Here is a 16,890-nt window from a genome sequence, read left to right on the forward strand (position 1 = left end):
GGAAGTACAGGTAATGCTTGTATAATACAAGCACTATATAATAAAAGCTGGGTTTCTATATAGCAAAGCTTATGATCTTGGGGCCTGATTCAGTTCGGATCGCAATATAGCGTACGCACGCAGTTCAATTGCGATAGTTTGCTAATCCATAGCGATCGCAATGCCACCGCAGCACTACATAAGGACGCCCACTTCACCTACACGTACATCCGTAATGGTTAGCAAGATTGCGAAAACATCGGTACAATCAAGTACCATCGAAACCATACGCACAGTTAAGGCAGGTCAGACCTCACTCTGGAAATGCTAACTTCAGCGCATGCTATGAGGCCTCAGGCTGCCTACAGCATCGCAGTGGCTAATTTATGTACGCCCATGCAACGGCATTGAAAAGCACTGGCACGGCTGCGTTCGGCCGACCACCTCCCCGTCACCACCCACAAACGACACATCCTGTCAATCACTCTGCAATGGGTCTGCGTGGTCACTGCGATCGCAGTTGCCAGTTCGCGCACTGCAATGCATACGCAGTACGGCCGATTGCATGCGTATAAGCAACTGCGATCCAAGCTGAATCAGGCCCTTGGTCATTAGCCATCATGAAAACAGTGACCATATTTTTGTTTGCAGCTGATGATAGAAATCCCCATCTTTCCTTATTGGCAGAACAGCTATAGTTTACCTGGAAATTGTTCTGTCACTAATGAAATACTGGGCCTGATTCAGAGCCGAACGCTCTGACCAGAGCGCTCGCTCTGAATCAGGGCCCTCCTACCTGTTCTTGGAGCGGCCTCATGGACGCTCGCATAGCTGTGGGTTACCACCCACAGCTACAGCGAGCGTCCATGATGATGGTCGCGATGATCAAGACCATCGCGACCATCGGGCTTGCGACGAGACCCTGCGGTAGGGTCTCGCTGACGCAAGCCCTGGAGTGATTTTGGCTCTATCAGAGCCAAAATCACTCCCACTGACATCACTACTGATGTCAGTGGGGCCGGACTCAGACGGTAGGCGTTCCCATGGGAACGCCTCCGTCTGGCAGCCACGCCCCCGGCACGCCCACCAAAGGGGGCGTGCTGTCACTCACCATCGACAGCACGCCCCCTTTGGTGAGAGATCTCGAGCGACGGATTCGCACTTCGGCACCATCGACCCGCTTGCGAGCGTCCTGCACTCGCGAGCGGGTCCGAATCAGGCCCTCTGTCCTATATGCCATTTTTTCTGTTACGTTTTGCATACCATTTCTTAAACTTGTACATCTACTTAAGTATCATATTATATAAGTTTATGGTTTTAATCTTCAGTTTCATTCATATGGGTTTCAGATTGTTGATTGCCAAAGTATTTAGTGCTAGATGTTAGAAAAAAAAAACTATTTTAATTTACATATTTTCAGATTTAAAAAGTGATGATTCAGATTTTTCAGAAAAAATGGTTAATTTGCAAAATGTTTCCACGTAATGTATCAGCTATACTGGGGACTATTCCTGGCCTGGTATCACATAAGGGACTATCCCGGATAACATCTTAATCATATGAGAGTGTAACTAATGAATTATATTTTAGACGCCTGTCATTTAACCCTAGCCGGGATTGAGGAGTCGGGAAGCCGGCGGTCGGTATTGCGGCCGCCGGCATCCTAAACGTATACAGAAACCACATACATTGACGCTGGTTAGGTCTGTGTATAATATATGAAATAATCACACTCTCTAAACACTGCACAGTCTGACACCTTTGAGATGCTCTGTAATCCATCATCATTTGATAAGATTGGCATTGTAATGTTGTCACGACCTGGCCCTTGTTAACTTCAGTCGGAGGACTGAGGACCTCATTCAGAGCCGCTCGCAAAATGCGAGTGCTCGCTCTGAATGAGGGCAGCCGCGTCTCTAAAATGAGCCGGCCTCCTGGCCGCTCGCTAAGCTGTGGGCGACCACCCACAGCTTTAGCGAGTGGCCAGGTTGATGGTCGCGCTGGTCAAGACCATCGCAACCATCGGGGCTCGCGACGAGACCCTTGTGGTAGGGTCTCGTCTGTCGCAAGCCCCAGTGAGCTTTCGGCTCTATTAGAGCCAGAAGCTCACCACTGACATCACGAGTGATGTCAGTGGGGCCGCCCCCAAATGGCAGGCGTTCCGTCGGGAACTCCTCCGTTTGGCAAGGCACCCCCCCGCCTCGCCTACAAAATGGTGTGAGCTGACCATCGACAGCCGCCCCTTTTGTAGTAAGTCCCGGAGCGAGAGAATTTCTCTCTCGCTCCGGGGTTTGCGCACGCGCAGTGCGGCCGCTGCGCGTGTGTAGGGCTCACTTGGAGGGAAGGCAACAGCAGCCGAGGAGGGCAGATATAGGGCTTCCTCATAGACAGGAATCAGTAGCTAACACCGGGTTTTAGCGTAGACCTAACCAGAGGCGCAGAGTCTAACCCGCCGGGGGTCCTCACCAGTGACTCTAGCAAGAGGATATGGTCTTTGCAGCGCCCGACGAGCAGCTCACAGCCCCCTGGCTAGGTACCCGGCAGATAGCAAGGAGTAGGGCAGAGGAAGGTAGGAGACTGATGTTGAAAATCAGTAGAGGATATCTGTAGGAACCGATGCTGCGTGTCACTGGAGTGTAACTGAAGAATATTGGTGTGGACCGATGCTGAATATCACTGGAGAGTGTCACTGGAGAATATTGGTAAGGACTGATGATGCATGTCACTGGAGTGTATCACTGGAGAATATCGGTAAAGACCGATGTTGAAAGTCACTGGAGAATATCACCGGAGAATATCTGTAAAGACCGATGTTGAATGTCACTGGAGAATATCGGTAAGGACCGATGTGCGTATCACTGGAGAGTATCACTGAAGAATATCGGTAAAGACCGATGTTGAAAGTCACTGGAGAATATCACTAAGGACCACTGGAGAGTATCACTGGAGAATATCTGTAAAGACCGATGTTGAATGTCACTGGATAATATCGGTAAGGACCGATGTAAGTATCACTGGAGAGTATCACTGGAGAATATTGGTAAGGACCGATGTTGAATGTCACTGGAGCGTATCACCAGGGAATATCGGTAAGGACCGATGTAGAGTATCACTGGAGAATATCTGCAGTGAACACTGAAGAGCACACTGGAGATATTGCCACGTTGGAGCCTGGAACAGCGGTCTGGTGCAACACAACTAGAAGTAGCAAGGGCATTTTCATAATGGGTGCAGGGTGTGCGGTGGGGGAGCCTGCACCGCACACCTTGCACCCATATTATACTTACCTCTCCGTAGTCCCACGTCGGTATCTGCGCTATAAAAATGTCTGGAAAATGGCTGCTGCTGCCATTTTTCCGTCATTTTGTGCATGCGCAGTACAGGGAAAATGGCCGATGCGGCCATTTTCCCAATGACCTGCACATGCGCTATAGACTCTGGGCACACTCTAGTGCACAGAGTCTATAAGTGCAGCACTGCGCTCAGTGCGATGCCAGCCGCCGGACTGAGAGGAGGGACCCATGATGGAGACTGCACACATCCCTTTCCACTCTTGAAACGCCCTTGAGAAGTAGAGAAGTTGTTCCCAGAGTCCTGCTTTATACCCTAAGGTAGCTTGCTATATGCAGACGAAGTCAGCTGACTGACAGCAGGAATTCCCTTGGTGGAAAGTCCAGTCAGCTGACATATGGCAGCGCCCATGACGGCAGCCAAGGGAACCTCACAATGGGAACACTGGAGTCCTCAACCCCTGGCGAGCATAGACAATGCGGCCACCCGCCGCCATACCTGACATCTGACTGCGCGGCTCCTGACAAATGTGACTTAAATGTTATTATATCCTACCCTGCCAATAAATACACATATTCAGGGATTAATTTCTCATATGAAGGCTTACAATAATAATAGCATAAGGGTCAGTATGTATACCCTGAGCATGCTGCCCAATTAAAGATGTGATGTAAAAAGTACTTACCTCTCCTTCCAGTTAATGACACCAAGGGGCATATTCAATTTGGTGCGAAAAGTCCCATATTTTTCGCATGCCGGACTTTTTCGCCGACATCGCTGTTTTTCCAGGCGGAAAAGTATCGCGCTCGTCCTCACTTACCCCATATTCAATTAGCAGTCGGAGAAAACAGGACCCAGCGAACTCGGACCTGGCGAAAAGTCCTGTCAGATTTGGGGAAATCAGCCTGACACCCCCCAAAAGTTGAACTAACATTGGGGATCACTATAGATACCCCCGAATAGGCCTGCTGAAGGTATTTGGGGTACTTAAATGCTCTCAATAGCTGCTAATTAGCATCTTTGTAAAAGTGGTGAAGAATAGTATTTAGCAGGGTTTTTTTGCAGAAAATAAGTAGTCCCAGCAAATTTAGGGTACATGAAAATGGATGCTAACATATTTTAAAGTTGCTAAAGTGAAGTTTTTAAAAACGTAAAAAATCCACCTCCCGCAAGCACCTGAAAACTTGGGGACCCCCTGGAGTCTATTTTGATAGTTTTTAAGTTTGTCCCCCAACTTCTTCAAAGTAATTTTTTGGGGTGTTCTTAAGTATTTTTCAAACTTTTTTTTGACACAGTTTACCTTTGGGGGGCTGTCCCAAGGGTGCAGTGTGGTTCCCGCAAGTTTGCACCCCAAAACCCCAATGCTGCACTTTTTTTCGACAGCTTTCATAGGCAAATCTTTTTCGCCTATTCCAATGCATTGACTTTCTGCACCAGCGAAAAGTATTTGGAATTGAATACGGGGATAAGTTTTTGACTGGCAAAATGATGTCACCGGCGATACTTTTCCGCAGAAACTGGTTTCTCGCACCTAATTGAATATGCCCCCAAGAATCATCCCATCCTGCAGGAGAAGACAACCTCCTTGTACAGAGGGGCCCAGGACCTGAAAGAGGACAGGAAACAGGTGAGTTGTCTCTTTCTCAGCCTCAGCTGATCATTCTACACCTCTAATGGTACATACACACGTAACGATCAGCCAGCGATACGAAATCGCTGACTGATTGTTACGCACCCTCTCTGGTGTGCTGGAAGATTGATATCGATCATCCAGCACACCACCTACTATACCGTAGACCAGGGGTGGGTAAACTTTTTTCGTCCGAGGGCCATTTTAATATATATAACATTATTTGAGGGCCCAGTGCAGGCCACACCCCCTCCATGTGATGTCATGTGGGGGCGGGACCACAATCGCCAGGGATTACAGCAATGCCCGGAGCATCCTGAGGATGCTCCGGGGAGCTGTAAGGGCAGCAGTGCAACCGTCTGACGCATCCTAAGGACGCTCCAGACAGCACTGCTGCATAGATTCTGGCTGCAGGATGCCATTCTAGACACCCTGCTGGCCAGATGAGGCTAGCAGAAAAATGCTCAGAGGGCAGCACCAAATGATGCACGGCCGATGGGCGATATCACTATCGTCCATACATGGCCACGCATCGCTGGTCGATGGTAAGTTGGTAGGGACAATTTAAAAGAGCGGTTTGAACGATATTATCGATATCGTTCAAATCGTTCTTTTAAATCGCTACGTGTGTACGCACGATAACTCTCACAGTACTTAGCTACTTCGCCTTTATGTATTATTTTCTGCTTTACCTATCCCTTCTTCCTGATATCTCTGATATTTGTAAGTGTTTCCTGAACTTGAACCATCCAATTCTGTGCTGTATTCACACACTGATTATTTCAGCAGGAGCCGATGCAGAAACTGCTGGGCAAGAGATCAGGAATTCGTACCCAGAAGGTGGATAAAACCAGCAAGATCAGTCTGCAGCCAGGTAACATCAAGTGAGAGAGGAGACCGAGAGCACAGAGGACCTCATTCAGACCCGCTCGCAAGCGCTGAGAGCTCGCAAGCGGGTCGATGTTTAGGCCCTGCGCACGCGCAGCGGCCGCACTGCACGTGCGCAAGCACCGGAGCGAGAAATTCTCTCGCTCCGGGGCTCGCTACCAACATGGTGGCTGTCGATGTTGAACGACAGCTCGCCCCGTTTAGTAGGCGGGGAGGGGGGGTAGTTTCACAAACAGAGGCGTTCCTTAAGGAACGCATGCCGTTTTGTGGGCGGCCGCACTCCCTGCGATGTGCCTGGAGAGCTGCCGGGGCTACTGCTCATGCGTAGTCACGCTGACTGCAAATGCACGGCCGCCATTGCCAGGGAGGGTTCCGGAGGATGCCTCCGCCGGCTAATTATGTGCGGTGTAGCCAATCGCTACAGCAGCTAACGCCATCTTCAGAGGGGCCAATATCCGGAATGCCTCGCAAAATGTGTATTTTCTGGGATTATACCTCAAATATACAATGAGACGTGTTGTGAGACGTGTTGTGCTGTAATATACACGCAGGTGGGATTAACCTTTTTGCAGTGGACATTTTGCTTGGCCAGTTGCTATTTAGGATACTACCACGTGGTGGTAGCAGTAGTATAGATGAAGACTTGACCATAAGAGGACCTCATTCAAAAGATGCAATGAATGGGCACTGCAAAATGCCTTGGCACAGTCCTTCCCCCATAGGACCACCCCTTTAATTAAATAAAATATATGGTTTTCTCCAAAAATACTACTTGGCTTTGCCTCATTTTATGGTTTCATTTAATCAGTGCTGAGGGAGCATTGGGACTCTTTATTACACACGTCACTGTTGTATGCTTTGATGTTTTTTTTTAAGCTGTTAACATTGGGCTATGGGTCTGACTCAGAGATAAACACTATGCCGATATTTATGCAGATTGACCAATTTTTAGCCATTACGCACACGTGAAAGCCGTACTGCGCACGTGCAGCAATTGGTTTGCAATTACACTCACAAAGTGAGTGACTGGAAGTCAGCGTTTGTGGGAGGTAACAAAGGGTGTCGAGTTCATTTTAACACTGTTTCATGTGTGTGCATAAATTAGCCATTGCGATCTCCTTCGCAGCAAAAGATTGCAATTGCGATTGCATTAGCGTAAATTCGGAATCAGGCCCTAAGTGCACCTAGAAATGCTGAGAGTGCCGTGATTACAATTTCAGCCTCAACAAACTTTATTGTCCTATTAGAACAACATTTACAATAACTTTATTGTTCAGGAACGATCCCGGGTAGTGACACTTCCGGCGGCGGCATTCTGAATCTGGTTCGCGGGTATGTAACTCCATCAGCTACTGTACTCTTACACCTTGAAAAAGACCTTAGTGGAGGTTCCCTCCCCTTTTATCACATTTACAAAAGGAGGTCTGTGGTATACATTGACCTGAACGGCGTCCGGCTTTGATCACCTCACCAGCCATCTCTCTATGCTGCACAAAATAGAATCATCCACCTAGGAACATTGGCCCTCATTCAGAGCCGTACGCTCTGAGCAGAGCGCACGCTCTGAATGAGGGCCGGGCTCCATTTTCATGGAGCGTCCTCCTGGACGCTCGTATAGCTGTGGGTCACCACCCACAGGCTATACGAGCGTGCATTGTGATGGTCGCGATGGTCGAGACCATCGCGACCATCGAATTTGCGAGCCGGAGCCTGCGGTTGAGGTTTTCAACCGCAAGCTCCGGAGTGATTTTGGCTCTATCAGAGCCAAAATCACTCCCACTGACATCACTAGTGATGTCAGTGGGCCGGCTTCTGACGGGAGGCGTTCCCGTGGGAACGCCCCCGTCAGGGAGGCACGCCCACCAAAGGGGGCGTGCTGTCAATCAACATTGACAGCACGCCCCCTTTGATCGGACACAACGAGCGAAGGACTTTCCTTCGCTCGTCGCGTCTGGCGCATGCGCACGACGGAGCTCCCTCCGTTGTGCGCATGCTCAGTCCATAACATCGACCCACTTGCGAGCGGACAGCCGCTCGCGAGTGGGTCTGAATCAAGCCCATTATTGGAAATAAATCACCTACTTATACCCTTAAAACTTCACAGGTGTATATGTTCTTTAAGTTAAACCTTATCACACTATGGATTGTTCCTTTCTTCTTTTTATGAGAACATCATTTAAAGAAGAAAAAGGATGAACAACCATTGGAGAAGAATACTTATATAGTCTCAGACTACAGAACTGGGATGGACTATGTATCAATTGTGCTATAAATTTTATGTTGGGCAAATCACACTATAATGGTATGGAGTTTATATGTGCTTTCTGTTTGAATCTTGCCATTGGCGCCAGGTCCCGTTGTTGTTGTATTTATGATTGAGGAGTTGGTGGTCCTTTTTTATGGGTGGCTACCTAGTGACAGTAGCGACTGGGATTTTTATTTTCATATTGTTTTTTTGAGAGTCCCACTCTGCCCAACTCCTTCCACTGACTGGTGCAGACTTCTGTTACCCTCTGACATCATGTTCCATAAATACATGTGTTTGGGTGGTGATCTTGTTGCACAGCTCCTCCAATGAGGCTTTTGCGCTTTGTAACTTAGGCAGTAATGGACCGATGCAGTTTTGCAGGCAACTCTCTTGCTTGTTTTCACCCTGCACATGCTCTGTAGTCAAGCACCCAAATCTAAAAGTGAATGCAAGCCTGTAACTAAGCTGTAATGGGGAATTCACATGTCGGCAAAGCTTAGTGAAGGCGTACACAGTAGATACACCTGTTTCCACATGGATCTCTTACAAGAAGGATAGGGCTGATGCAAGTGTGCACTGATAATAATGATGGCTATAAAAAAAGCATATAGATACACATAGATGCCTACAACTCAGCAAAGAAATTAATATCTGCATTTCATACATGCACGCATTGTGTGATTAAGCCTGGCGTGCTCAGCTGTACCTGAGCCCATGAGTCTTTAGATTTCCAGTTTTATACCAAATATAACGCTTTCTATTTTGCTGAGTGATGTAACAACTTTCTGGCTAGTGTGGAGAGGATATTAACCTTCTACCTGGAGCTTCAGAAAGACTGCCGCTGCCTGGGGTGGAGCAACAATTATATCTGGGATAGAGTAGGATGGAGTTTTGTTAAGAGTGTATTTTCCTGCATAGAACAGATGAATAATTATAGATAGGATGAGCCACAAGTTTACAGCTAATTATACTGTGCCTATAATATTAAATAGAATAACCAATTAACTGATTGTAATTCTCTCACACTAAAGAGATTTTAGAAAGGAACAATCACAGCCCTTTATATATTTCCAGGATTTCCTTCATCATACATAGGCGTAATTATAATATATAGTTAAACCTTCAAGACCTGTTGGGGTTTGAGACTCTGGCCTGCCTGTGTCTGGTACTTTAGTGTAGTATTTATATGAGAGAGACTGCTTTCATTTGTAAATTGGCACTTGATTTATTAAAAGTCCAGAAAATGTGTGTTATCCTAAACCTAAATTCAGATCGCCCTTCTGCCATATACATGTAACACATGGTACATTACCAGGAATAAGACATTTGTGTATCAAGAAGTTAATAAAAGCACCATTTATATTGATAGTCTTTTGTGCTATTACACCATAACACATGGGGAAGGTTAAAGGTAATTGTTCCCATCACAGTCACTTTCCAGCACAGGTTATCTCCAGGGCCAGAACACACAAGGTATAATATAGATTCACCAGGAGAAGATGGTCTGATCCGCAATATGTCGGCGTCCTCCTATGTAAACATAACTGGAACATGATGCAGCGTACCTGAAATACTAAGGCCCATGTTTACTAAGTGGGTGTAAAGTTGGAGGCACAGTGTTTGTAGGTGATATGAAAGCACTTAGTAAATATGGCCATATGTTCAGTCTAGAGGCCTCACACTTCTCCCTTAGCTCCTCGTTTTTCTTTGCCAGTTGGTGACGGAATAGGCTGGTTCTTCTTTAGCACAGCTTCCTCTCCATATCTCTGTACACACTGTGTCACCGCTTGCAGGACTATCTGCACACGTCTGTCCAGGGCAGCTAAGTGAGGCTCAGTGAGGACGGCTTCCAGATGATCGCGACTTAAAGACTCTCTCATAACATCGCTCAGCTGGTACTCCGGCAAGGCGAGGAGGCTTAGACGTTGCCATGTGTCCTCTCTCACTCTACAATAGTAAGTCAGGTAAATGTCACAGCAACTAGTGACTTGCACATAATGGAGTAATCAGCCAGTGTGTAAGTAAAGTCTGCCCCTACTATGGAGGATGTGGACATGGTCTCATTTTTAGGTAAGGCCTAGTACAGAATTAGGACAGACTTTATAATCCTATAGGAGGAGAATATCAGTGACTAGAGCCCAGTAGGAATGAAAATCTTATCTAGGGTTTGTGAATTACTTTAAACTAGAAGAGGTACAGGCATGTTTTCAGGTGATCGGTATGGAATACCGCCGGACGCATATTCTAATTCCGACGGCGGAAGACCGGCAGTGAAGATCCCGACAGGTAAGTATATTTACTATTAACTAACCTAACCCCCCCCAACCCTCACTTGGGGGGAGGTTCGGGTTAGGCCCCCCTAAGTGCCTAACCCTAACCCCCCCTGTAAGTTCCAAAACCTAACCCCCTCTTCCCTGCAGCCTAAACCTAAGTCTCCCGGAGGGCCTAGCCCTAACCTCCACCTGGGGGTGCATAATCCTAACCCCCCCTTCCTCTAGCCTAAACCTAACTCTCCTGGGGGGGGGGGGGTGCCTAACTCTAAGTCCCCCCCGGGAACCCCTAACCTAACCCTCCCCCCCGCGGCTGTCCGCGCCCAGCTTACCTTTGATCGGTATGCCGGCCGTTCCCAGCGTAGGTAAAATGACAGGTGTCAGGATTTCGACCCCTGTCATTAGACCCTGCCGGGATCAAACAGTCGGGAAGCCGGCGGTTGGCATTTCGACCATCGGCTTCCTGACTGCAACCCGTTTCCAGTAATGTAGTAGCTAAGCCCCCTTGTTAGACCAAACCTTTTAGCAAGGATAGAATATAAAAGAAGGAGACCCAATGCAGTGCATATATTTTCATGCAGTGTGGGTAAGACTACACCCCATGTGATATAGTGGAAACCTATGTTAGTTATATAATAGGAAATGTGTAATACTCACAGACAGCACTGGTACAGGGGCGCCAGGATGGAAAGCTCGTCATGGGCGTGTTGCCCAAACCTATAACACATGTAAATATGGAAACATTTAAAAACAAAAGCACAACTAAAAGATTAATCTGGTGGTAAATAATGGCGGACAGCAGTGACACAATGTCAGGTGCCTTTACGCAGAGGGGAACCCTTGTAGTGGTGTCATGTGTTTATGGTTATGTACTGGTAATTATACTGAATATGGATTGTAAAAGTCACTGCGTTCTGTGGCCTGTTTAAATGTACAGCACATTGTTTATTTATATGGTCATAAAACTCCAATATCTTATAATTTACAGTAAATTGTGAATTATACCTTTACATACACAATTTTCTAAAGAACTGAAATGAGGATATCAGAACTGACTGTTTATACAGAGATTAATATAAATTGAGTATTACATGAAAAGGAGAATTTACCCTCTTGCATTGTCCAGGTGCAGAAGAAAACCATCGTCACCAAACTTGGTGAATATTTCATAATGGTGCCGGTCCATGTTTCCTGGAGAGTGAATGAATGAAAAGGGGTTTATAACTTCCTGCACTCAAACTTTGTGAGCAAACACTAACTAGCCTTTTACATGGAGGTTCCACATCTCATCCTAGGTCAGTCAGAAATAGAACATGCTAAAGTGGAAATGCTAGTATCTATTTTCATATAATAACAGTATACAGAAGGATGCCGCTTTCTGAAATCTTTTTGGGAAAATGTAACCTAGAAACCCCCCCTGCCCTCCGATCAGTGCCGTAGTGCCATCCGTTTCAGTAAGTGTACTGCGGACTGCAGTGAGTGCGGTTCGCACTACACAGTAACAAACACACCGCTGGCAGCAGTGTGTTTTTTATTTAGCAGCCAATGAGAGTCAGAGACTCATTGGCTGCTGCATCCACGGAGGGAGCCGGGCTGGAGCTCACTCATGAGCTCCGCCGTCTGGCTCCCGCAGTGGGTGATGGGACAGTGACGTCATGACGTCTATCCCTTAGTGCCGAGCGGGAAGACAGAGGAGCGGACGTTGGCGGGCGCAGGAGTGGGGAATCAGGTAAGTATATTGTGTCTTGTTTTATATATGTAAGGGCACTGCATAGGGCGGACCACTGTATAAGGGGCACTACTGGGGGCACTGCATAGTAGGGACCACTATATAACGGGCATTGCATAGGGGGGACCACTACTGGGGGCACTATATAAAGGGCACTGTATAAGGGGCCCTACTGGGGGCACTGCATAGTAGGGACCACTATATAATGGGCACTGCATAGGGGGGACCACTACTGGGGGCACTATATAAAGGGCACTGTATAAGGGGCACTACTGGTAGCACTGCATAGGGAGGACCACTACTGGAAGCACTGCATAGGGGGGGACCACTACTGGGGCACTGTATAAGCGGCACTACTGAGGGCACTGTATAAGGTGCACTACTGAGGGCCCTGTATAATGGGCACTGCATAGGGGAACATTACTGGGGGCACTGCATAAGAGGCACTACTGGGGGCACTGTATAAGGGGCATTACTGGGGGGAGGGGAGTCTTTAATAAATCATGCTGGCTGTATTTATTTGGTAATATATGAGGTGAATTTAGAGGCTGTTCACCCCAGGGTGCGCTCACATAGACACACATAGACATCAGGATCAATATAATACAATAATACATTTCATTAAATATATATACATTAAAAAACAAAATAAATATTTTTTCAAATCAGCAACTGAATATCTGTTCTCTCATATCCTACGCAATATATATCATTAGTATCATTAGTATCATGTGCCGCTCACACCGGAGTCGGGTCTGCATAGATCCGGTTTTCCAGGCGTGAAAGTGGACGCTTGGAGATGACGTCATCTCCAAGCGCCACTGAAGCCGGACCAGTCGGCCGGCTTGCAGCGCACTCCAGGTCATCGTGATCCGGAGTGTGATGTTCTCACAGCAGGGTTTCACAGGCTACGCCCGTGTTAAACCCTGCTAGTTACCTAGGTTGGATTGCCGGGTCACTCGACCCGGCAATCCAATCCTCTCCCCTTTTACACCTGCAATAACCCGGGTTTTAGCTCCGGTGTAAAAGGGTTATAAGAGAGTACTAGGGGTAAATTTACTAAAGTGATAGTTTTTAGAAGTGAGTTTTAAAAGTGATGTTGCCCATAGCAACCAATTAGATTCTACTTAACATTTAACTAGCACCTTCTAGAAGATAATAGCTAGAATCTGATTGGTTGCTATAGGTAACATCACTTTTAAAACTCACTTCTAAAAACTCTCACTTTAGTAAATTTACCCCCTAGTCTCTAGTCCCATCAGTGGTTAAAACTCCCAAATAAAAGGTATAATGTAACCTCCATGCAAATTTCAACTGTTAAAGTGTCTACTCCAGTGGTGATTGAAATCTCCAACTAACACTATCTGCAGCCAGCCGAAAGTAGTCTGATGCAGCTATTTCCAAAGATAGTGGTAATGTAATTGTTCAGTCTCGGTATATTTACCCAGCTGTTTTGCAGTTACAAAGTCATGGAGCCCCTTCCCTGTATTGGTTCAGGGGGATGGATGTTTCTTGTGTGGTCTCACCTCACACGGCAGGCTCTCATTATCTCGTTATCATTGCGGGAGATATATAGGGGTATTCAATATGGGTGCGATAACATAGTTTTTTGCGTTAATATCGCACTTTTTAACGGTTTTGTGTTAATATCACTTGTTTTAGTTTTGCACCGTATTCAATTTCAAAGACTTATCGCAGTTTTGAAAAGTCTTTGATAAAAAACGGTGATAACTTTTCACCATTGAATAGGTGTCGAAAAAAAGTGCAGAATTGGGGTTTAGGGGTGCAGGCTTAAAAAAAATAGCCTGCACCCCTGAGATTGACATTTAAAAAAGAACTGTGTCAAAAAAAGTAAAAAAAAAAAAATAGGGACACCCCAAAAAATGTATTTAAAAATTGGGGTGCAAAAAAATAAAACGGAAAAAATTGTTAAACAATAGGGAAATAAGTTCAGGGCTATTCTGCAAGTATGCGGCAGATGTTTTCTAGAATAGAATTATAGCGGCAGGTGCACAAATGCAGAATTTTTAAAAACTGACTTTAGGGACTTAAAAATATGCTAGTACCCATTTTCATGTACCCCGAATTTGATGGGACCACTTAAAAAAATGAAAAAAAATAACCTAAGTGCTCTTCTGCATCACTTCTTCAATGTCGGAAAAAAAACACCTGCTGCGGCTATTTAATTCCCCGACTTTCAATTAAAGGCTAAAACGGGGGTACCCATAGTGTTCCCCTATGTTTTTACAACTTTAGGGGGTCTTACAATTATTTTAAGGAAAAATTCGTAACTTTACGCAAATCCAACTTCGGAGTTTCCCGCTTTTGTTAATTTTATTTTGAATACGGGGATAAGCGGGAGCGTGCACCATACCTTTACGCAGAAAAAAACTCCGATATGAAACGTTAACTTTGCCAGGGAAGTTAACCTTTCATATTGAATACCCCTCATAGTGTGAAGGAGACAATGTTGCGATACAGATATTGTAACTGTCAAGTTCCTGCCCTCTTAAGGAAACGGTCACGTGACGGTCATTTGAAATTATTACGCACAACTGAATTTATGGACATCTATGGTGTGATTTCTTTGCATATGTGGATTGCATGGGCTGTTGCTGACATTTGGTGAAATTTTAATTACAATAGCCCCATTTTAAATATATTTACTGAGAAAAATGTTGCTGTGTTCAATGCTTATTTTACCCGCTGTGTTTATCTATATTATCTGTACCCATGCCATTGTTTATTTAAACACTTTTTTGAACTTTAAATTAGGGAGTACCGCCTCTCTTTTTTCTTATTGCTGTGGTGCTGCCATGCACTACTATAGGAAAAATCTTCTTCTACATTTTGTTTAGGAAGGCACCCTTTAATATTTTTCTTATCCAGAGTGCCTAATCATTGGAAATTATATATGTATACATATATATTGTAAATTTATTTCTAGTTAGTTTTTTCATTGGATTAGGAAACCCCCCTTTCAAAATCCTGCATTTGTCACTGCACCTGGACAGTTATCAAACGTATAACGTAATCAATGTAATTAAACTACCTCCTAGAGATATCTGTCAGCTGTACTAGTTTCTCCACCAAACCTTGCAATGTAATAAAAGGGATATACAGTATTTTAAAAATAAATTGTGTGTAAGTGAAATAATATTGTGAAACGATAAAGGACAAAAGCACTAGTGGTATAAAAGCTATGAATAAATAAATAAATAAAAGCTTCAATATCTTAACAGGCCTTGAGTGGTCTCTGAATCATGAAAGGAGAGTGCTAAACCACATATTTCTAGACAAAGGAAAGGGTACATGCTACTGATTCATTGGTACATATTGTTTTTGGTATGTGGGAGGCAGCCTGCAAGGACTTAGAATGGTTCAAAGATTTAGGGTCTGATTCAGAGATGTATGCTAACCGGATTGTAGCCGCATGTGCAGAGCGGCAGCAAACTGTCAGACGTGTGGCTGCAGTTGGGGGGAGAGGGATGAGGCCAGTATCTCTGTCGGCTGATGGAGATTTCCTGGCCTCTTTTGAGCAACTGCGATCTCCGGCTTGAGTGACCCCATGGTCTTTCAGCCGGCAGAGGATCACGCAGATCACGCACATCAGATGGTCCGATGCTGCGTCCACGGACACAGCTTGGATCAGTAATGCATGTAGGAGGCAAGACGCCACCTGCTGCATTACCATATTTGTGCGATCGCAGCTGCTACCATAGCAAATCCGTCCGAGCCTTAATCACCTCCTTAATACATTGTAGTGTACGTGCATTTTACCATTTAAACAATCACTTCATTTATTTGAAGTCTGTTTTGTGATTTTTTTTTTGTTCAGCTCCCACTTATCTAAGTGAAACTGGTTCACCTTGTGGTGACTAAATAACTGCGGTTCCATCAATCCATGGAGACACTGGACCATGAGGTTTAGAGCATCCTTTAGGACAAAGGGACTTTAAATAATTTTTAATATTTTATGCTCCTCCCTCTTCCACATCCTGCAAGGAACTCCAGCAACCCTGCTTTCGACGTAGGATGTCTCTCTGGAGGTACCCTTCTCTGTCTGACTGGGCAGGGGTACTGCAAGTGTCTCCTCCATCTGGGTACCTGTGAAGTGTAGATCCGTGAGTCAGGTTCTGCTGGAGACCTGGGCTTTGCTAGGCAGCAAACCCCAGGTTCTGCTCAAGAGGCTAGCTGACCCACACAGGGCACAATCTCAACCCGAGGGGACAGTCTCTGACAGCGGTTGCTGCAGTGCTGATGTACTGGGCGGTGGGCCGGTGGGCCTGTCCCCAGACTCATTTTAACAGTGTACTAAAAATCAGTGTAAAACAGACTCTGTGTCAGCAGGTCCTTCTTACATCTTTGTCCAAAGCTGCAGGTTGGGATTGCATTGGGATTGTGTGTTATTTTCTGCACAATTTCTGCTGATTTTATTTGTTTTACCCAGTACACTTTTTCTTATTGTGTGCTCTGTATTTCTCCCTCCTCCTTTATTCCTGTCATGTTGGATAATAGAAGGTTTAAGACTAGTGTGGCTTTATCTGTGAGTTTTTAATACTTGTGTTAAGTTTCATGCTAAATTGACAAGTGGACAGTAAGTCAGAGAAGCCTATTTGCTCCATGTGAGATGGGAGGCTAGCTGCGGGCACTCTTGGCCCGGTAGAAGCAGCATAGACTAAAAGTCTACTTCTAATTTCACAAAGGGACCCATTTATTAATGAACATTTGCAATGTGATCTGGGCATGATATTTCCACCCATGATCGCATTGCAAGATGCGATCATACCGGTGGAATGTACCAACCGCCACAGGAAGGGACAAGCTGTCCCTTTGCACAATGGAATTTGATAAT

At 45.6% G+C, this 16,890-nt stretch overlaps 1 protein-coding gene across 1 annotated transcript in view; it reads right to left on the minus strand.

The window, feature by feature from the left end:
• Positions 1 to 9,236: 9,236 nt before the first annotated feature.
• Positions 9,237 to 16,890, minus strand: part of FAM20A (FAM20A golgi associated secretory pathway pseudokinase) — a 59,982-nt gene continuing 52,328 nt past the window's right edge. Inside the window, 4 exon segments of the mRNA XM_088482662.1 lie at positions 9,237 to 9,757; positions 9,760 to 9,983; positions 10,964 to 11,023; positions 11,416 to 11,497. Coding sequence (XP_088338788.1) covers positions 9,726 to 9,757; positions 9,760 to 9,983; positions 10,964 to 11,023; positions 11,416 to 11,497 — 398 coding nt within the window. The 3' untranslated portion in view covers positions 9,237 to 9,725.

The sequence above is a fragment of the Taudactylus pleione genome, unplaced genomic scaffold (assembly GCF_031769625.1).
Source record: "Taudactylus pleione unplaced genomic scaffold, aTauple2 ptg000290l, whole genome shotgun sequence".
Classification (NCBI taxonomy): Eukaryota; Metazoa; Chordata; class Amphibia; order Anura; family Myobatrachidae; genus Taudactylus; species Taudactylus pleione.